Raw genomic sequence first — 23,924 nt, forward strand, 5'->3', positions numbered from 1 at the left:
CACAGATGGAGAATTTTGCACCAGGATGGATCATATCCAGAGTCATCATACCCATGTCTAATTTAGATGTTAAGATTTGGGACTTTTGAGCTGATGATATTTTGAACTTGATTTAAATTTATTTATTCATTTTTAATTTTGACCAGAGAGGGACAGTGTGTGAGAGAGAGAGAGAGAGAAAGTGAGCTGCCAGGCGTGGTACTCAAACTGTGGTCGGTCATGTGTGAGTCTAGCACTCTTAACCACCATGCCACCTGCCGGCTCCTGAACATGCATTGATATTGATACTGGGAAGAGAACTGCTAGAAGCCTCTGGGTGAACTGGAGTAGACTAAATAAAGCCCCATAAGATATTTCCAGATCTTACCTCTTGGAATCCATAAAGACTAAAAAAAAAAAAAAAAAAAAAAAGGCAGGAGTTGGGAGATCTTTGCTAATATAATTAATTAAGAATCTTGAAATGGTGAGGTTATCTTGGGTGGGCCGTAAATGCAATAGTGTATATTCTTATAGGAGAGAAACAGAGGGAGACTCTGATATACACACACACAGCAGGTGATGTGAAGTCCATGGTGCAAACAGAAGTAATGCAGTTGCAAGCCACGGAAGACCAGCAGCACCCTTCAGTCACTGGAAGAGACAAGGAACAGATTCTCCTCTAGAGCCTCTGCAGGGAGTCCAGCCTTACTGATACTGTGATGTCGGCCTAATGAAACTGATTTTGGATTTCTGGTTTCCAGAGAATTCTCCTCAAAGAATAAATTCTGTTGTTTTAAACCACCAAGGTGGGGGTGAGAGGGTAATATGTTACAACAACCTGGAAACCAATATACCACCTTAAATTTATTTGGCAGTTTTCATTTATAAGCTCAAAGTACTCAGTTGGCCCCACAGTCTAGTGGTTAAAGGAACTGGATTCCACATGGCTGATCACTGTTCAAATCCTAGTCCTGGTGGCTTGAAAAACATGCTGAATGTGTGTGCCTACCTGTCCAAAAGCCTGGCAGGATGGAGAAATGGAAGAGAAGGGATTGTGGCATAACCATGCCCCACTGGGGGTGCTTTCTCTCTGTCTCTGTGTCTTTCTCTGTTAAGCATACATGCCCTCTGGTGATAAAAAAAGCAAGAAGCTACATATGTACTTGCTAAGTATTAATTCTTGAAATATGGGACAGAAGAAGTAATTACTACCAAATACCTATTTCTACCCAAAGACAATTAACTCCCTTAAATCTAGAACTCTGTTTTATTCATTTTATTTACTTTGGGTTTGATTCAAATGTAAGATCCCTATATTTTCATTGATGACTACTCAGCATCAATTCTATCTAATGGCATCAACTGTAATAGTATTCTTTTGTTTATCAAGTTTTTTCTTCCACGAGTGACAGAGACAGGGAGAAAGAGAAAGACAGTGACAGTGCAACACATACCCCCAACAGGGTTACCAACCTATAACAGACCCTCAGCCTCAGCCAGCCTCAGATCACAGGCACATGAAGACTCAGCATGTTCAGGGAGGTCTCTAGACACAAACCCAGAACCCTCCCATGTAGCTCGGCCTTGCAGTACACTACATTCCCATTGGGCCACCATCTGTCAACTCATCCCCACATTGCAGTAGTAGTCTAAGGACATTATTTCATAAACAGCTTAGGAATATCAGCATCTCTAATTCATATCCATAACATACAAAGCCTCACCCAAATGAAGACACCCAAGCCCACTGGAAAGAGCAACTCTCCTTCTCATCTATTGAGTCATTAGAAATTCAGGACACAGTTTTCTATGCAAAATGTGTCCTGACTTTCCCAATGATCAAGTAGTTTTTAGGATTTCTTCCTCTCGTATTTTTCATTCTCTTTTTGCCAGAAATGACTCTAGCATCACCTTTCCCTTTTCCAGTCCTAGCCTTTCTTCTTCACACACACACACACACACACACACACACACACAGGTCTACAGAATAAGATGGTGGCAAAAGGCAATCTCTTCTTCCTCCGAATGCACTGATATCCAGAAACACCAATGATCCAGTAGATCTTTTGAGGGCTCAGTTAGAAAAATTTACTTAGAATACATAATATTATCCCTATGAGAAACCTATTTAGTGCACACAGAAGCAAACAGTTATAGAAATTTTCAAACCAGAAGGCACCTTAAAGATCATACTTCACCTGTCACAGTTTATAATTGAGGAAATGAAAACCCACAAATTATACTATTAGTAAATATCCAATGGCTTAGTCTCCTGATTTTAAGCCTAGCACATCTTCCAATACCTCATGCCAAATGGTTAACAAGTAATATTTCAATACATAGGTATTCAAAAGTTGGAATCTGCCTATTCATACAAGGAATAAGATCAAACTAAGCCAACCAAATAAAATAAGAGCAATGTGAAGTTAACATAAAGAATAAAAACAATTCTGTATAAGACTAGCTACATCTGGATTCTGAAAAAAAAAGGGGGGGAGGGGCTTAAAAGATGATACATTATTTCCAAGAATTCCCAAGAAAATGGTGACCAGCAGTTTAGCTGCTCTGTAGAATCACTCTACATATCTTCCAAAATATGCAATGCAACAAGAACAAATAAAACAGCACAGAACCTACACCTTCTATACCACTATAAGATAGAGACTAGTAGTAACATCAAATTACCTGTGAAATGAAAAATAAACACCAAATTTCAGCAAACTTATTTTCTGAGGTCCTGCCAGAGGCCTTTCCGGAGACTAGGAACAGCTCAACATGACAGCTGAGAAAAGGAAATCTGAGAGCTAAATAGTAACAAAGATCACCCCCAGAGAGAAACTCCATTCTAAGCATGCACACACTTAAAACAAACAAACAAAACAAAAACAAACCTGAGCGATCTCAAAAGTACCAAGAAGGAAGCTGAAGGTGTGCAGAACAGAATCTAAGGAGGTAGTGTTGGAAGCCATTATTTCTTGAGAAGAGGGGCCCTTTAGAGACTGGTGAAGGAGAATAAAAGCAAAAGTCCTTCAAGGCAAGACAGAATCATAATGTTGGAAGGTCAATCAACTCTCACCCACTAATACTTTAAAAAAAAAAAAAATTCAGGCTGGCCCCCTCATGCAGTGTTTCAGGGCTATGCATTGGAAGCTAGAGTCCATGTAGGCAACCATTGTTCAAATTCTGGCCCTAGTGGCTTGAAAAACACAACAAGTGTGTGCAAGCATGCCCCAAATCCTGATGGGATGAAGAAGTGTCTAATAAAGGATTGTGGAAGACCATGTCCCACTGAGGGGTGATATCTCACACTTTCCATCTCTCTTTCTCTCTCTCTCTCTCCCTGGTGGTGCACATTCTCTGTGGCAGTTAATAAAGGGGGAAAAAAGCATAATACATTAAATAAAGTGTGCTTCACTATAACTGACAGAAGAGAATGCCCGTGACTAGGAATCCTATAAGCTATCCCAATTCTCAATCCTGTCCACAAAATTGACGGAATAGTCTATGCCTATACAAGGGAAATATTATAAAATAAAAAACTGAAATTGAAATATTTCAGTTAATGACAACCTAATGAGAAAACTATGATCCAACACTCCAAATTGAATTAAATATACTTAAACAAGCATGATACATATATTTATATAATACAAAAATATTGAGTCAGGAATTCCAAAACTAAGAATAGAAATGGACAAACACTAGAAGAAATAAAGTAAGAACTGAACTCAAGAAAAATATTTTAAAAAGCAAAAATTAGGGGCCAGGTGCTGGTATGGAAGTTAAAGTGCTGGATTCCCACATGGCCAACCACAGTTCAAGTCCCAGATTCTGTGGCTTGGAAAAATCACACTGGGTCGATGTGTGTAAATATGTGCCCAAAATCTCAAGAGAAGAAGGGATTTTGGCATGGCCATTCCCTCTAAGGAGTTGATTTCTCACTTTCCCTGTCTCTCTCTCTTTCTCAGCAAGCCTGCCCTATGGCAAAAATCTAAAAGAAAAAACTGTCTCAAATGAAGATCAAATTACAAGGTATCAAGTGGAGAAGAGTTAAACAGAATTTTAATAAGGAATACTGAAGAGTTATCAGAAAACAATAAAAAGAATGAAAATAAGATTAAAAAGAATAAAAAGGATTAGAAAAAAGTTCTGCAAGTGGAAAATAAACAAGATCTTTTATATATATATTACATCATATGAAGTCCCTGAAAAAGAAACACAGAACAATGGTATACAACTAATATTTAATATTATAATCCGAGAAAACATTACAGCAACCGGAGAAAAAGAAGAACTGATCTATTCCTTAAACAGTAAACTGTGTTGGGTGAGAGAAAACTGACCTAGGAAGGTAAACTCAAGATATATCTTAGCAATACCTGCATCTGCAAATAAAGGAAATAAACTTTAAAGATCAAGGAAATCAAGTTACTAAACAAAAACAACAAACTACTTACAAAGGCAAGAAAATTAGCTTTGCATCAAACTTCTAAAAAGCAACATGTAAACCAAAAGTAGAGCAGCATCTTTCAGAAAGTCAACCAAAGTATGAATCAAAAGGTGTTATAGCTAGCCAAGTTGTCCACAAAAGATAAAAGCAATAAAAAAACTTATAAGGAACTCAAGGAATACTATTAGGCTGTTGGGAAAGTGATGAGCATTTTAAAATAGAAAAACATTGAAAAATACATCGTGACTTTCCCAACAACGTAACACATTTACAAACTCTATAGCTTGAGCTCCATCTAGCCAAGAGATTAGCTGAAAGGAAACATACAGGACTAATAATGAAATGTCTTTAAAAAACTGATATAAAACACATTTTACAAAAAAACTATTAATGGATTTCAAACTTTTTTGCATCAAAATAAACTGATACATTAATTCAATTTTCCACATTCTGAAGTCCTTGCTTATGTAATGGTAGCACTAAGACAGAAACTAGTAAGAGGATATACAAAGATGAAGCATAGTATATAAATGCTTTATGCTCTGTCACAGCAAAAGGGAAAAAATGCAACTAAAAACTGAAGAGAAGGATGGAGAAGAGAATGGAAATAATGAAAATTCAAGAAACTCGCCTGCTGCACAGGCAATAAGTAAAAGTCAACTATAAAAATTTTCAATTGACATACCTGACCGTGAAAGTTTAGATATAAGAACACAGGACTAAAAGCTCTGTAAAATGTAAACATACAACGGTAACTACCAGAGCAAAATTACAAACTTCTTAACTATCAAAATAAATGTTTAAATGAGCAAAGAAAACATATCACAGAGAATGAATACAGTAATTATAGAACAATGACAGCACTATAAAATAATACAACAAAGTTGACATCAATCATATGAATAAGGGCTGCAAGCTTACTTTGCCAAATAAAAGAGTATTTCAAATTGCTTAACAAGGCAAGATCCAACTCTCTGCTGAATACGAGACACAACACGCATATTACAAAATAATCACAAAAAGCTAAAAAAGCAAAGGTAAACCAGGCAATTGGAAATAAGATGAGATGCAAAGATTTCATTCCTAATAGAAGACAGAGCAAAAAGGCATTAAATGTAACAAAGGATACTTAAAAATACTGTAAGACATAAATCACAACACTTATAGTATACTGGTAGCAAAAAACACAACAATCGCCTTCATAAAAAAAGGTATTTAACTCCAAACAGGATTAAATAAACTTAAAAAGAGAAATAGTCATACTAGGAAACTTGAATACACCACTCTCAGTAGCAAAAAGAAGGCTACAGAAGACATAAGTAATGAGCGAGGGCAGGACTTACGTGAATGTTACAGAACTTTACACCTTGTTAATAGAATGTATATCTTCTTCTCAAGCATACACATGGACCATTCACAAAAATCTGACCATATATTAGGCACAAAGAAAACATCATTAAGTTACACAAGTAGAAATATTATGAATTATGCCCTCAATGAAATGTCATAAAACTAGAAATCACAAAGAGGTGTTGAAATAGTTTTAAAAGTCTTCTATTAGACAATTCTTAGGTAAAAGGGGAAATTTAAATGAAAACTACCTCATTTCTAAAGTAAGAAAACACTATCGGAATGTATGGTAACTATTTAAAGCAGAGATCAGAGGAAAATTCAGAGCCTTAAACATCTTGATCAATTAAAAAATAAAAGAATGAAAATAAACATAAGTTCCCAACTCAAAAAGGTAGAAAAGCAAAGTGAACCAAAGGTAAGTGAAAGGGAGGAAGGACAAAAGTAAAAATTGATGAAGAAGAAATAAAAAACCTACTAGCTCTAGTGAATAAATCAAAATCCGAGTACTTTGAAAATTAACAAAATAGTCAAAGCACCAATTACCTAATTTTAAGAATGAGAGAGGACTAAAAGATATGAGGGACTTACTAAACAAGCACTAAAACAGAAGAAATGTTTTAGAACCATAGAAATGATTTGCATAGCTCCATGAAAATATACTGGTTGATTAACCATAAAACAGAAAATATCCTAAGACAAGGTAATTTATAGGACTTGCTTGAATAAACATTGAAAGCTTAAATAATCCAATTTTTATAAAAGAAGTAGTTACTGTGGCACTTCCCCACAAAAAAAGGCTCCAGGCACAGCTTCACAGGAGAATGCAAGTAAGGCTTCCAAGAACAAATTAGGACTCTAATGCTCCATAAATTGTTCCAGAATTTCAAAAATTAGGAAACACTTCCAGATATTTCTTATGAAATCAAGTATCACATCATTACCTCAACCTGATAAAAGCTGCAGATATAAAAAATGGACAATATCACTTACAAATTTTAATGCACGAATATTAAATAAAATATTATCAAACAAAAGTCAATACTGCCTTAATGAAAATAATACATCACGGACCATGGAAATTTACTGCAGAAATGGAAGGATAGTTCGATATTAAGAAATCCATAGCAGGGGCCAGCAGATGGCATAGCAGTTACATTGCTGGACTCCTACATGGCTGACCATGGTTCGAGGCCCGAACCACACACTGGGTGCGTGTACATGCATGCCCAAGATCCCGGGAGGAAAATAGAGGAGAAGGGACTGTGGTGTGGCAATTCCCCCTGAGGGATGCCTTCTCACTTTCCCTCTCATTGTCTCTTTCTCTGGTGAGCGTAAACACCCTAAAACAAAAACTTCTTTAAAAGAAAGAAAGAACGAAAGAAAGAGAGGAAGGAAAGAAGGAAGAAAGTCCATAGTATAATGTTCCATCGAAGCAGAAAACTCATGATTATCCCTACAGATGATGAAAAAGTCAATACTCACTACTGATTAAAACAATCGAGAAAACAGGAATATACTGATGCTTCCTTAGCAATGAAGAAGAAGGAGAAGGAGAAGAAGAAGAAAAGGAGGAGGAGAAAAAGAAGAAAACTTAAATAAATAAATAAATAAATAAATAAAAGAAGAAAACTTCAGGACCTCAAATACAAGTATTTTCAGAAAATATGAAAAAGGTAAGACTGCCCACCATTTTCTTTATGATTTAACACAGTCCTATAGCTAACACAATACACAAGAGAGCCAAGTAGAAAATGACCCAAAAGTATTGGGTCACCAGGAAAGTCATGATGCATTTTTGCATAGAAAAATATGTCATCACTTTCCTGACAACCTAATAAAACTATATCGATTTACAGATGACATAGTAGTAAAGGTAGAAAACACTAGAAAAATCAATGCTAAAATTAATCAAACTAAGATTCAATAAACCAACAGAGTATCAAGTTAACACACAAATCAACAGCTTCATAAATACAAATAATAACTAATTAAAAGATATAATTGATGAAAAATTTCATTTAAAAGTATAACAAAAAACTATGAAATATTTAGGAATAAAGTTAAGAAATAACAAAAACCTATATAAGAAAAACAGTAAAACTTCACAAAAAGTAGATGTTTAACAAATGAAAAAAACATTTTGTTCTTGGTTAGTAAAATTCAAAATCACAATGTTAGTTCTCTCTATTTGATTAATACTTTAACATATCCTAACAAAATATACTGAAAAGCTTTTTCATGAGGGTAAACACATTAATACTAAAATATAAATGGAAAAATAATCATGTAAGAATAACAAAGCAAACTCTGAATAAAAAAGGCCAGGAGGGAGTCTATTAAAACACTACAAACTCTCTACTTAGAACACTGTGGTAATGGGTCATAAATAAACAAAACTAGCAGACTACAATAGAAAGCCCAGAAATACATGCAAGTACATATAGAAATTCGGTGGGTGGCAAAAGCAGCATCTCGAATCAATGGGGCAAAGACTATCTGCCTAATAAATGGCATGGGGTCAATCGGCTAACCACCTAAAAATAATAATAAACTGAATCCATACCTCATACCATATACCAAAATTAATTCTAAATGGATTAGAGAGCTAAATATAAAAAATAAAACCATACAAGTACTAGAAGAAAACATGAGTGAATTCCTCTATAACCTGGCCTTTAGGGAAGAATTTCAGAATACAATTCAAGATCCATACACAAAAAAGAAAAAAAATAAAATAAAAACCTAATAATAATGACAAATATAAACTATATTTGACTTTGGTTTAAAAAAGCCATCACAGGACCAGCAGTTAGCGTAATGGCTATGTCGCTGAACTCCCACGTAGTCAACCATGGTTTGCGTCCCGGACCTGGTGGCTTAAACTCACACCGGGTGCATGTGCGTGCGTGCCCAAGATCCTGAGAGGAGAACGGAGGAGAAGGAATTGCGGCGTGGCCATCCCCCCTGGGGGGTGATTTCTCACTTTCTGTCTCTCTCTGTCTGTCTGGTGAGTGCATGTGCCCTATAGCAAAAACCTCTCCAAAAAAAAAAAAAAAGCCATCACAAACTCAAAAGACAACAAACTGGGAAAAATATTTATAACACATTACACAGGTTATAAGACTAATATCCTTAATATGTATGAACACTGATAAAAAAACATTTTAAAAGGAAAATGGGCAAAAGACATGATCAGGCAATTATTGTAACATGTCTAAAATGTATGAAGAGATTTCAACTTTACTCATTAAAGTACTATGAAATAAAATTACACTAAGACATAATTTCTCACTATGAAATTATTAGCAAAAATCAAAAGCTTGACAAAAATATGTCAGACACTAACATGCTATTAGCAAGAATGCTAAGTATTATAATCTTCCTAAAGCAGAATTGACAATTTTTAAACAAATTTACACAAACTTACCTCTTACCCAAAAATCCTACTTCTAAATATGGACCTCCAATAATACACAAATAGGTATGCACAAGGTTATTCATTATAGTATTTTGGGGCTTGTAAAATATCAAAAATAATCCTATATATACTGTAGAGTGGTCAAATAAACTACAGTACTTTCACATAATATAGTAGTATACAGTTGTTAAGTTTTGCTGTAAAAACAAAACAAAACAAAAAAGAGGAAGGAGACCTCTATATAAACTATGAGCGATTCTAGAGTGATTTCCAGAATACATTTTAAAGTGATAAAAGCAAATATAGTATGCCATCTTTTATGTAAGAAAGAGAAAACAAAACACACATATACTTATAAAAAGAAGCACAGGAAGAATAAACAAAAGAACTAATGAAATTTGCTACCTACAAGAATAAGGGTGGTGGCCAAGAAGTGACATGGCGGTTTAGGCACTGGATCCCACATGGCCGATGCATGGTTCAAGCCCCAGACTCGGTAGCTTGAAAGTTACACAGGGTACATGTCCATGCATGACCAAAAGCCCAAGAGAAAACTAGAGGAGAAGGAATTACAGTATGGCCATCTCCCCTGGGAAATAATTTCTCACTTTCCCTCTCTCTCTTTGTCTGTCTCTGTGACTGCACATGCCCTATTGCAAACTAAAAACAAAAAGAAGTGTAGAACAGAACTAGTTAGGAATAGGGATGTGTGAAAATCGTTTTTTAAAATACTTTTGTCAGGCTGGCAGGTGGTGGTGTGGTTAAAGCACCGGACTCTCACACGGCCGATTGCAATTCGAGGCCCAAACCTGGCAGTTTGCTTTCTCACTCTCCCTCTCTCTGCTTCTCTTTAGACAAACTGAAAAAGAATAATAAATATAATTAAATAAATAATTCTTTAAAAATATATACAGTTGTCAAAAGGATAGAGGGAAAAAAATCTAAAACTGATCACACAGAAACAAATGAACCTAATTATATATCTAGTTAGTAGAGTAACTTTTGAAAATCTGCAGTCTTGGGGGCCAATGGGTGGTGTAGTGGTTAAAGTGCTAGAAAACCCACAGAGCTGACCATGGTTCAAACCTTGGACCTGGGCATCTTGAAAATCACAACAAATTAATAGATAAATAAATAAATAAAAGTTAAGAAAATCTACAATCTTGATCTAATAAACCTATAAATTATAGATTTATTTTGTTGGTGATATGGGAAGAACAAATCAAAACTACTTTTATGTACTATAGGACTGAATATTAATATATATATATATACACACACATATATATATATTGTTTAAAGTTTGCAGACATGCTTCTCAGAAGGGTACAAACACAGAGTGACAAAAGACTAAGGAAACCCAACAGTGCCAACTTAGCTGGATGTGGTAATATCAGTGTAAACTCATGATCTATAACTAATTACAGAGAAATAGATATTAATGTGGATATGTATGATACAATGTGTGACTGTAGGTATGTGTATGTGTGCACGTGTGTGTATCTGCTGAAAGGCCTAAAAGCAATGACATGTCAGATGCAACAAGCACATTCAATACTTAGATTGTGGTCTCTAAATACCTTTCGTCAATAAAATGAACAAGGGCTTTTTGAAGAAATGGCTGATTCCAGGGCAAGGCCAGAGAAAGCATAATAAGAGCTATGTTGTGCTAGAAATCACAAGCTTAAAAATACATGTAAGATGTCAAAAGGGCACACGAATGACTTAAAGAAACTCCCATTGGCCAAATCTGTGACAAATGAATACCAAAACAAATAAAGAAGAAACAGATTATAATCCATTGAAGCAACAGGACAGATATCACTTTCACCAAGTCACAAAAGGAAAAGGTACAAATAATGGTACCAGTGACACCACTGCCTGTTGACACTATACTAATAGGGACTTATTATTACTTCAGAGGGATTCCTGCCCAAAATGTAAAACCTGAGTATAAATGAGGAAATATCAGACAAAGTCAAATTTGAGGAAAGTCAATAAAATAATAGCCCTGCACTTCTTCAAAACTATAAAGATGACACAAAAGACAAAGAAACAAAAGAATCTAGGATGAGATTTTAAGACTCCTGGTCAATTTTTTATTAATAAAAAAGACATGAAAATTAACTGCAATAAGTGATTGGTTTTGGTTCTTTGATCATGAATTTTAAAAATGACCATAAGTGGGACCAGCAGATGGTATAAATGGTTGCGTTGCTGAATTCCCAAGTAGTCAACCACAGTTCAAGTCCCGAACCTGGCAGCTTAAACTCACACCAGGTATGTGTGTGTGCGTTCCCAAGATCCTGAGAGAAGAACAGAAGAGACGGGATTGCAGCATGGGCATCCCACCTGGGGGGGTGATTTCTCACTTTTTGTCTGTCTCTCTCTGTCTCTCCAGCAAGCAAATGAAGAAGACCATAAGTAATATTATTGTGACAAGTGGAAATCTAATAATATCCATGGATTAGATAATAATAATATTGAATCAATGTAATTTCCTTATTGAGATCTTCTATTGTGATTGTGTAAATGAATGCTCTTGTTCTTAGGAAATACACACAAACATAAATTCCTAATATATTTAGGAATAAAGAAACATAAGTATGCACCTTACTCCCAAATAGTTTTTTTTTTAAAAAATGTGTGTATGTGCACACATGTATGTATATATACACAGAAAAAAAGATAAATAAAAAAACAACTGTCTTAACAATTAGTGAATATGGATGAAGAGCATTGTTGTGGTTTGGATTATGGTTTGTGCTTCAAAGGTTCCTGTTTTTTGCTTTGGTTCCCAGTATGACAGAGTTCGAGAGGTGAGACCTAGTGGGCAGTGACTGGATCATGAAAGCAATACTCTCATGAATAGATTAATGATGTCTTGACAGACCCCAGAGTTCTAGCTCTGGTGAGAAAGGGTAAGTTCTCTCAAGGGTGGGTTGTTACAAAAGACAGAGCTACTGGCAGCTTACTCTCTCTCCCTCTCATTTTTTTTTTTTTTTCATATTTTAGCCAGACAGTGTGTGTGCTTGCCAAAGAGAGACAGAGAAAGAGGGAAAGGAGAACGTACCCCCCCATGGAGCATGGTCACATGACATTCCCTTCTCCTCCAACTCTCCCTTCTTTTGGGATTTTGGGCACACATGCCAGGCATGATTCTCAAGCTGCCAGGCCTGGGACTCAAACAGCACTATTAGCCACATGGGATCTGGATGCCTTATCCAATAGGCCATGGAATGAGACCTCTCTCCCTCTCATATTCTTACTTCTGCCTCTCTCTTGGCACGTGCCTGTCAAACTCTCTGCCCCTGCGGGTCATGTTATAGGCCAGCCTAATGCCAGGTCTACACCTTCAGACTTCCAGGCTACCAGAACTGTAAGTCAATAAACCTCTATTTCTTCATAAATCATCCAGTCTTGGGTATTTCAGTTAGCAACACAATAATGGACTAAGACAGGTATATAGGAACTTTTTATACTATTCTTACTACTTCAAAAAAATTATATCATAATAAAAATTTGTTTTTAGGGGCTTGTAGGGAACATGGTGGTTAGGTGCTAGACTCCCACATGGTTAACTGCAGTTCAGGTCCCAGACCTGGCAGCTTTCTTAATCTCTCTCTCTCTCTTCTGTCTATCTCTGGTCAAATTTAATAAATAAATAAATAATTCTCTTGAAAAATTGCTTTAAATAAAAATGTACTTCTAATTAATAAAAAAGATGACACAATAAACAAACATTTTAAAAGGTCTTGAAAAAAGGCAATAATTGGAGATATTTATGCCATATATACATACCTGTCTGTATTTGCGTTACACTGAGAGTTCAGAGAATTATCCAACTCATTCTCACTTTCTTGTGACTGGCTATTAACAGTTCCTTCTTCTCCTTCATCATCTACTTCATTGAGAGCCTACTTCCACATAACAATAAAAAATGACAACACAGTTGATTAGCTAGACACTCCTCCTTTCTTTCTTTTTGTCATAACAAAAGATCCCTCCTGATAAGGCTATTCCTCCACCTGTGTTCTAGAACCCAAACCCTCTCACTTCCTTCCTGTCCATCAATTTTCCTTTCTCTTGTCTGCATTTTTAGCCTCTGCTATGGCTTGGATATGGTTTGTCCACCAAAAGTTCAAGTGCTGTTAGCTTGGTCCCCAGTGTAATGGTGTTGAAAGGTGGTGAGATCCTGAGGAGGTGGGGACTAGTAGGTGGTATTTAAATCATTAGGTCACCATCTTCATGAAAAGATTAAGGCCGTCTTGCAGCAGGGAGGCAGTTCTTAGGAACGGGTTAGTTCCCAATAGACTAGGATGTTATGAAAATAACATGGCTGCCTGCAGGTCACTCTCTGTACACACCTGTCTCTCTGTTTCTGATGGCCATGCTGTGATGCCACACCAGGGGCTGGCCACATTCTGGTCCACACCTTTGGACTTAATAGCCACCAGAAAAGTGAGCCAAATGTATCTTTTTTCTTTATAAATCACCCAGATTTGAGCACTCTGTTTTAGCAACACAGGAATGGACTAAAACAACCTATGCACTGACTTTAGCTCATCAGCATTTAAATGTGAGCAAGCCTCTTCCATCTTACTCTGGCCTGATATCCACCTCTAGCTGCTCTATCTTTTCTTTCACTATCAAACTTCTTCGAAGAGTTGTTCCTCACTTCTTATTTACCATCTGTGCACTGTAACTTTACCTCCTATTCCTTCCCTAACTCCATTATTGGTCATTCTTTTTCATCCCCTCTCTTCTATCTGATGTGATTCAAGGTCCTCTCTGAACCTTTTTTCCTCTCTCTCTTTTTTTTTTTTTTTTTGAGAGGTTTTTGCCATAGGGTGCGTGTGCTCACCAGATAGACAGAGAGACATAGAGACAGAAAGCGAGAAATCACCCCAAAGGGGGGATGGTCATGCTGCAATCCCTTCTCCTCCATTCTCCTCTCAGGATCTTGGGCATGCAAGCACATGTGCCCGGCGTGAGTTCTAAGCCACCGGGTCCAGGACGCGAACCGCGGTCTACTGCGTGGGAGTCCAGCGACATAGCCATTACGCTAACCGTTGGTCCCTCCTCTCTCTTTATTTTGTATCTTTTCTCACCCACGTTCAGAATGATTTTCCCTACTTCCTAAATTGAAATCACAGTCAAGTGCTATTAATTTCCAAATCTCTATTCTCACCTAAGTTGCTCTTAAACCATAGACATGACGGCTTTAATTCATGCTGTTGGATATACTGTGCACTTGTTTCCAAATAACTTGAAGTGCTCAAAAAATAACTGGCAGAACCAGCAGATGGCATAATGGCTACGTTGCTGGACTCCCATGTAGTCACCCATGGTTCAAGTCCCGGACCCAGCAGCTTAAACTCACGCCAGGCACGTGTGCGTGTGTGCCCAAGATCCTGAGAGGAGAATAGAGGAGAAGGGATTGCGGCATGGCCATCCCCCCGGGGGGTGATTTCTCACTTTCTGTCTCTCTAGCTCTGTCTGTCTTTCTGGTGAGTGCACGCGCCCTATAGCAAAAATCCTCTCCAAAATAAAAAAACAAACTGGCAAATATACAATTTATTTAAATAAATATAACATCTTAACTAAGTTTAAATCATTAAAATTCCAACCATCTGAAAGCTAACTTACTAGTAAGTGCCAAAATATAAATGGGTTTTGGCTAGGGATATGACTAATGGATTCAGTTACTTTAAAAATGGGTATCATTCTTTTTAATTACCTTTGTAAGTAGAAAACAATATAATTAGTACATCTTTTATGATTCTGGACCTTGTAATTCCCTAGAATCATCTCTGTAATCAATAATTCTTTTTTTCTCATAAAAGGTATGAATAATTAAGGAAATTCCATTAAATAGGTATTAAATCCTAGTCATTTATTAAAAGTCCTTTTAATATTAAATTATCCACAGGCTTTTAAAAAATACTCATTATCTCAAAATTCTAAACACTTTAATAAATCAAGAGTTTTATTAGGTTAGAACGTAGTTAATTGATGTTTTACTATTATAATTTTCCCATGTAACCAGTGAATAAACCCCAGGTTTCCTGGGCAGCTACTTTTTAAACATTCTAATATGTTAAAGGGAACTAACATTCCTGGTATTATCATATAGAACAGAATAACAACAAATAGATGATATATATTATCTATCTATCTATATCATACTTCATCTAAGCAGAAACCATATTGGCATATTCTATTCCCATTTAACAAAAAACAAAGAAATGAAAAAAACACTCTGCGCCAACTTGGATATTTAAGAGATCAACTCAAGATCAAAGAGCAGAATATAAACACAGACCCATCTACTCTGAGTGCTGCTTCTGTAATGGTGAATTACGATCTTATGGAGCTACGAGGCCTAGATTTGAATCCCATCTCTAATGCAAACTATGTGATCTTGGACAGATCATCATTTTTCTGAGCCTTGATTGTTTTCATCTATTAAATGAGGCTAGTAACAGTGCCGACTTCCTAGGGAAGCACTCAATGAACATTGGCTACTGTTACGATGTCCTGTCTTATTTAGCACAAATGTTACAGGAAGTGCAATACACCTGACTAACAGCAAATGTAGCACCACAACCTGCATTTACCGATATGAGGGGACTTAAAAAAATTTGTAGGAAAATGGAATTAGAGCATGAGTTCATTTTGAGGCAAAACATTTTGAAAGCTATGAAAAGATTTCTGGCTTTTTTTAAGTCTCTTTATTTCTTGTATGAGTGAGGGACAGAGGGATTACGGGGAGTAAGGAGATACAGACAGACAGTCGGAACCCCCACAGGGTCCTGATGTTGCAACCCACCCCCAGCCTTTAGCCAGCCCTGACCATGGGCAAGCATGTGCTCAGTGTACCCAGGAACCCTCCACATCCAACTGTCTCACAGCATCCTGTTTTAATGCTGTGGCCTGTAGTTTTTACATAATATACATTTTCCCTGAATTTTTAGGGGAACCCTCATATTTAAGCTCTTAAAGTGGTCATCACAATGCCTACATGAACGTGCTCTTCATTTCAGCATGAGCATTGTACTGTGAGTAGGACACATTACCTGAGGCTCTATGACAGATTCGTTAAGGATGGACTGGGCGATGGGGTCCTGATTTACCACAATGGGACCCTGAGAGGAATCAGGAGCCATGGTTATATTCGGAAACCCTACAAAAGGAGAATTATTGTGATGATTTAGTTTCGCTTAAGTTGACTTACAAGTGCTAGACTGCCATGAATTTCCATTATCACATGGAAATCTCAGTAACGATAATGATAATAACAAAAACAGCAGCTCGCACGTACAGGGTATCCACTATACGCCAGGGACTGTTCTAAATGCTTTTACATACATTAACTTGTTTTACTCTCACAAAATCCTATGAGGTAGGTACTATTACAGGTTGGATATTCCTAATCTGAATGTTTGGGACCAGAAGTATTTCAGATTTTGCATTTTTAAAATTTTGAATCATTTATAAATATGTAAGAGAGAGAAAGAGAGAGACCTTGGAAACAGGACCCAAGTCTAAACAAAATTTACTTGTGTTTCATATATAACTTATATACATAGTCTGAAGATAATTTTATAGATACAATATTTCTATATTACATTTTAACTACAGCCCATCCAATAAGGTCAGATGTGAAAGTTTACATTTGTGGTATATATGCACTCAAAATCTTTTAGGATTTTAGAGCATTTCAGATTAAGCTCAACTTATATTATTTTAAACATTCACAAACTGAAACTCAAGACGTTAAGCAACTAGCCCAGAGTCCCACTAAAAAAGGCCAAGCTAAGATTCAAACCTATACTAAAAACTATTAATCTATTTTCAAGAGATTAAGACAATGAGATGGGACCAGCAGATGGCATAATGGCTATGTCACTGGACTCCCATGTAGTTGACCGCGGTTTAAGTCCCAAACCCAGTGGCTTAAACTCACGCTGGGTGCATGTGCGTGCATGCCTAAGATCCCTACAGGAGAATGGAGGAGAAGGGATTGCGGCGTGGCCGTCCCCCCGGGGGGTGATTTCTTGCTTTCTGTCTCTATCTCTCTCTGTCTTCCTGGTGAGTGCACTTGCCCTATAGCAAAAACCTCTCCAAAAAAAAAAAAAAAAAGAACAGATAAACAATGGGTTATATATATACACACAAGAAAATTAATAATGCTGTGTATATGACAAGAGGCGATGATCCTTTTAGAAAAAGACTGAAATTATTTTAAGCTTATAATTAAATTTTACTCAAATTATATATAAATGCACACACTTTAGCTATTTTTTATTTTAATTATCAATAAGCTGAAAATTAAGTCGCATTTTGAAATAACAAATCCTATGCATAACACATAAAATATTTTAGTAGACAATAACAATATACCTTTCCTCAGCTGAATAATTTTTAATCATTAATATTCTTAGCAGGAAGCAACCAAATGACAATGAAGCCTAGCCTAACAAACCTTGTATACTATCCACCACAGAATACTTGTAATATAAATATGATGCCTAAGACTTTTAATTCTCCCAAATAGTCCATTGTAAGCTATAGTTAATAAGTAAAATAAGCTTTTTTTTTTTAAGTTGAATACCTGTGCGCTTACGAGGGATATCAATAAATAAGTCTTTTGCTGCAGCCATCAAATGATCAGATTTCTCCAGCACATCCTGCATCTGGTATTGATCGGAAAGAATCTACACACATGTTAAGATAAATATCATTATTTGGAAAAATATACATTTACTTTTCAAATCACAAAGGAAAAGACCATTCAAAGGGAAGGAACATAAAAATAACCATCAATAACCATTGGTCACTTCTTTCCTAAAATCTTTCCGTGGCAATACCCTGAAGTACCAGTAGATGGCACTACGACATTAATTACACAGTGGCTCTCAGACACCTGGCTGCAATCCAAAGTAACAAACATTTATTAAATTGTGACCCAGTATATGCAAATACACACACACTTTCTTTACATGAAAAGAAAAATAAAAAGTTTTACTTAACCTTTCTCCATGAAAACCATGATAGAATTGTTTTTGCAATTTTTACTGTACTCTATTTTTTGTTAACGATAGTTACAACTCATAATTTGACTTCATAATCCACCAGTGAATTATGGATATGCTTCTTTAGGACCCAGGCCTGATGGTGCAAGTAGTAGGGCACCTCTGCACAAGGATATGGCCACAGGAGAGGCCGGGCTTGGAGCCTGGGCCAATCTGGTGGCACACACCTGTATCCTGACTACGTGGAAGGCTGCACGAAGGATCACAATAGCAAAACCATCAAAAAATACCTCTCTTGGGGCCAGAAGGTGGCACAGTGGTTAAGGTGCTGGGCTCTCATGTGGCCAACCACAGTTTAAGTCCTGGATCTGATGACTTGAAACTTACACTAGGTGGGTGTGCGTGCGTGTGTGCATGCATGTGTGTGTGCATGCCCGAGATCCTGACAGGAGAATGGCAAAGAAGGGATTGCAACGTGGCCATATCCCCCTCAGGAGGTGATTTCTTGCTTTCTGTCTGTCTATTTTTCTCTGTCTCTCCAGCAAGCACCTGTGCCCTATAGCAAAAATAAAAAAAAATTTTAAAAAAAGCCCTCTCTCTTCTTTCTATCCTTCTCTCACATTAAAAAAAAAAAGATATGAATCTTTGACAAATGGGATAAATTTAGCTCAGTCACTGTGATTTCATAAACTACTAATCGGTAGTGACCCACAATTTTTATTTTTTTAATTTTATAAGTTATTTTTTAACAATTATTTCTTTAATTTAATTTACTATTATTATTTTTGACCAGAGAGAGAAAGGAAAAGTGAGACAGTGAGCTGCCAGGTCCAGGACTCGAACCACAGTCAGCCAAGTGGGAGCCCAGTGCCCTTACCATTATGCCACCTGCTGGCCCTGACCCACAATTTAAAAACAGTGTAAGATATAACTTTGAGGGCATTAAGCAAAAAAATGTGATGCTTCTGCGCCTACAAACAAGGTTTTTTTAAGGCAGGAACTCAAAAAATATCCTGACAGCAGTGACTCTGACTATGCACTTTTAATTCAGGAACATTCAAAACTCTGAGCAAGGCCACAGGCCAGAGTACAAGCAGTCAACTGTATCCACCGCCACCAGATGGCCTTCTTAGGTTGAAAAAAATGTCTCAAAACTGAAAACTGCCAGGTTTCCAACACTGATTCGAATCAATGACCAGTAACAAATACTCATCAAAATTTATCAAAAAATAAATATATACAAGAGGTATCAGCTATTGTTTAGGACACAAAGAAAAAAACAAAAAAGGGACCTTCCCCTCTTTCCTTTGCTATGTATGGCTCAGATTTTAAGAATGAAGTCCTGAATTTGTTCTTTCATTAAGAGTAAGATCTGGGGACCAGCAGTTAGTGTAATGGCTATGTTGCTGGACTCCCATGTAGTCAACCGCGGTTTGAGTCCCGGACCCAGTGGCTTAAAACTCACGCCGGGCGCGTGTGCGTGTGTGCCCAAGATCCCGAGAGGAGAATGGAGGAGAAGGGATTGCGGCGTGGCCATCCCCCCGGGGGGGGATTTCTTGCTTTCTGTCTCTCTGTCTCTCTCTGTCTGGTGAGCACACGTGCCCTATGTCAAAAAAAAAAAAAAAAAAAAAACAAGAGTAAGATCTGCAATGGTCTAAGTCCAAGAGCACTTTGGGAGACAGAAGACTGGGTTCCTAGGATCAGTAACATGATATAAGCGAAATCCATCATCTCTAAACTTAGATTCCGGATGTGTAAATGGAGGTACAACCACCTTCCCAGCCCGACAGTGGTGTTTTAAAAACATGAACACACTGAAAACCAGTATAGTATTCCAGAGATGTTTGAGATGTTGCTATAACTCAAATTATATTATTTCATGTACCTAATGTCTATCCTCTAGCCATCTTGCCAGTACATGCAATTGAAGAGCTTAGGAAAGAATGTGAATTGATTGGTATCACTGTACTAGAAAAATTACATATAGCTTATTTCCAATGGCATTTTAAGAGTTTACTATAGGAAAAAAAAAAAAAGGCACTGATTTTGTATCAAAATAAAGAGATGGAATTGACAGAAGCAGTCTGTGGAGAAATAATCTTACCGACTACCTTGAGACCTGATATTGTGATGGGGTCTTAAGTAAAGCCACTAATCTGGAACCTTCTGCTAGTCTCTAGCCAGGCTTGCTGGGGCAGATGTTTTGTTAAACATCAGCGTTTTGACTACTTCGTTCTTTCTACATAGATCAGCCTTCCCATAAAACCCACCCTCTTGGCAGGTACACAGACCTCTGACGGCCCATCTATGTATTTCATTCTTTCCCAAATGCATTGGCAGAGTGCAAACTTAAACAGTGGTGGGGCACATCTGGGACTTTCAAAGCATCAGTAAAGGTCCTGTAAAAATACCACTGGACACTCCTCATTTTAGCCCCTTTGTTCCCTGGTAATCAAAACCAGATGGAAGTGGGAAATTACAGAGACTTGGAGAGTTATTACACTGTTGGAATTTATAAAATCTTTACGAAAATCTCTCCAAGCTGAATCTGGACCCTAATTTGCTGGACTTCCACAGCATGGGTGCATTATACTGCAAATGAAACCTAAAATTATGTTAGCCAAAAAGCTTTTTTCTTAATTTACGGTATTCTGGGAGCCTAGTCTCAGGGGCTGATCCTGGTAGCTTTAATACATACTGACTAAGCCTAGGCAGATATGCCTAAGGAGACTTCTTCCTTTGGTCCCATCACATCCCTTAGAGACATTATATGTTCAGCAACACTGAAATAAAAGATGCACACACCCCTTGACTAAGCAATTCCACTTTTAAGAATTTATCCTATAAAAATACTTAAACACATATCCAAAAATGTATTCAAGTATATTCGTTACATTATTTATAGCAGCAATATATGAAATGATCTGTGGGTGGCAGCCACTGCTACTTCGTATCTTATCTCCAATATTCTTTCTTCCCCTTTCCCCTTTAACAGCAGAACTCTCAAGCTGTAGCCTAGTACATAGCTAGATTTTCCAGCCATCACTGCTGTGAGAATGGCCATGTGACAACTGTCTGGCCAACGGGACATATGCCAGCACTTCTGAATGATATGTATAAGGAGGCTTCAAAAACTGTGTGGAAAAATGGAATTAAAGTACAAGTTTATTTCAGGGCCAACATATTTGAAACTCATGCATAGCTTTCCATAATATGCTTTGTTGTTATTAAGGTTTTTGCCATAGGGCATGTGGGGTGGCCAGAGAGACAAAAAGAGGGAACATGAGAAATCACCCCCTGGAGGGATGGCCACACCACAATCCCTCCTCTTCCAGAATCCTCTTGGGATTTTGGGTACACACACACACACACACACACACACACACACACACACACACACACACATGCACACAGTGTGATTTTCAAGCCACCTAGTCTAGGACTCAAACTGCAGTTGGCTACATGGGAGTCCAGTGCCTTAACCACTACACCACCTGCTGGCCCCCATAATGTGCATTTTCCACGAGCTCTCTGAAGACAGCCCTCATAAAAGGAGCAGCATGCATAGTCTTTCCCACTTCCTGCAGGCTGGCATACAAGCGAAGGAAGCAGCAACAGGCATGTTCTCTGAGGCAGAAGCCATGCAATGAGGACTGCAGAGCCGCTCCTAGCGCCCACTTACCTCTGAGCTGCTTGATCAGAGACAAATACGTTTCTACTTTGTTTAAAACCACTATATCTTAAGGTCCTTCCCCCCGCCCCCCACCAGAAGCTTAAACTGTACTCTAACCCAAAACCTAAGTACTGACATGGAATAACCTCCAAAACAGATTGTTAAAGGGAAACCCCTGAATCCCACTAAAAGCAGAAGTTCTCAACCCCAGCAGCACATTAAATTCACACAGGAACTGGGCCAGCCCACGGCTTGATAGTTAATGAGGCTGAACTCCATGTGGCCAACCATACAGTTTAAGTCTCGGACCAGTCAGCTTGAAAGGCACACCATGCGCGCGCGTGCCCAAAATCTCGAAAGGAGAGGGAGATGAAGGCAAAGGCAAAGGGATCGTGGCCTGACCATGTCCCATGAAGGATGTCTTCTTGCTTCCTCTCCCTCTCTGGTGAACACATGCAGCCTCTGACGAAATTTTTTTTTTCCAAAAATTACATAGGAACTGTCTTAAAAATACCTACATTGCACCACATCCCAGAGGTCAGCTAAATCAAAATCTCTATAAGTATAGCGTGCAGATATAGTCCTTTTTTTTTTTTTTGGAGAGGTTTTTTGCTATTGGGCACGTGTGCTCACCAGACAGACAGAGACAGAGAGACAGAAAGCAGGAAATCACCCCCCAGGGGGGATGGTCACGCCGCAATCCCTTCTCCTCCATTCTCCTCTCGGGATCTTGGGCACGCACGCACACGCGCCCGGCGTGAGTTTAAGCCACCGGGTCCGGAACTCGAACTGTGGTCGACTACGTGGGAGTCCAGCGACATAGCCATTACGCTAACTGCTGGTCCCTGCACTGCTCTTCTTTCAACTCTAACTTCTACCACTTCTATTATTGTGTGAGAAATTCGGGACATGAGCAGGAGCCACTAAGGGGGAAAAATGAAAGCCCAGACAGAGTCTGATATACCCTGGGTGGCTTGACCTGATTTCTAGTCAGATCTATATTTTTAGGCCTTTCACAGAGAATTATGACATAACACTGAAATGTCCTTGACTTGTCCAAGATCACCAAAGATACTTATCTGAAAAGAAGCATTCTTTCAATCCACTGTTCTTTTCTCAAGCCCATATAAACATTTATCTTAGGGAGCTAATTCTTCTGATGACGTAAAAGATTGAGACTTTCTTCTTTCACTAAGAAGCCTAATCAACTCCTCAAAAGACAAGGGCATACATTAAAGCCGCCATGAAAGGTCACCCAGATGACCAAGCAGCATGACCTTTCCCCTGAACAAGGAGTAAACCTACAAAGCATATTCCTTATAATGATTTCAGTTCAAGTTTTCTTAAAAGATTTTGCTGTAGTTTCCTCTTACTGTTTATCCATACATATCTGATTTCTTGTCCAAATACCCTATATCTGGCAAAAGGTTAAGCCAAAGACAAGTTAGACAAGCACATATTATTATTACTGTTGTTATTTTGCAAATCAACTGTTATTGAACTAAAAAAATAGGATCAGTTATATGGCCTGGTGGTTAAGGCAGCCAGATCCTACATGGCTGTTTGTGTGGTTCGAGTCCTGAATTCAGTGGCTTGAGAAATACATCCAGCATGCATGCATCCCCAGAACCCGAAAAGGAGGGAGAAATGGAGGGGACGGGACTATGGCGTGACTATTCCCTATAGGGGGTGCTTTCTCCTCTCTCCTCTCTCACAAGTGCACACACCCTCTAGCACACACACACACACACACACACATAAAAGAACTGAAAAATTATAGCAGTGTGTTTATGTGTGCACGCACGTGTGTGTGTACGTGTGTTTGTGTGTGTGGCACTAACAATGTACCATTGTCATTGTGACAATGACTGTGACAATCACTTTTTAAGTATTACATAATCAAAATCTCTAACAATATAATCAGGTAAGTAGTGTTATTACCACTTAAAAATGAGAACATTTAGGCTGGGAAGTTAAGGTCGTATAGGAAGTTGTGCAGCAGGGATTCAAACT

The 23,924-nt window shown here is 37.8% G+C and overlaps 1 protein-coding gene across 4 annotated transcripts in view; it reads right to left on the minus strand.

Moving 5' to 3' along the window:
• SPICE1 (spindle and centriole associated protein 1) overlaps nt 1-23,924 on the minus strand; it is a 57,840-nt gene that overhangs the window by 20,783 nt on the left and 13,133 nt on the right. For all 4 annotated transcript variants that reach the window (XM_006161816.2, XM_027765655.1, XM_006161814.2 and 1 more), the window contains exons 5-7: nt 17,818-17,920; nt 16,280-16,386; nt 13,002-13,117 (exon numbers count right to left, since the gene is read on the minus strand). In XM_006161816.2, the coding sequence (XP_006161878.1) occupies nt 13,002-13,117; nt 16,280-16,386; nt 17,818-17,920 (326 nt within the window). The remainder of the gene's footprint in view (nt 1-13,001; nt 13,118-16,279; nt 16,387-17,817; nt 17,921-23,924) is intronic.

The sequence above is a fragment of the Tupaia chinensis genome, unplaced genomic scaffold (assembly GCF_000334495.1).
Source record: "Tupaia chinensis unplaced genomic scaffold, TupChi_1.0 Scaffold139218_1, whole genome shotgun sequence".
Lineage (NCBI taxonomy): Eukaryota > Metazoa > Chordata > Mammalia > Scandentia > Tupaiidae > Tupaia > Tupaia belangeri.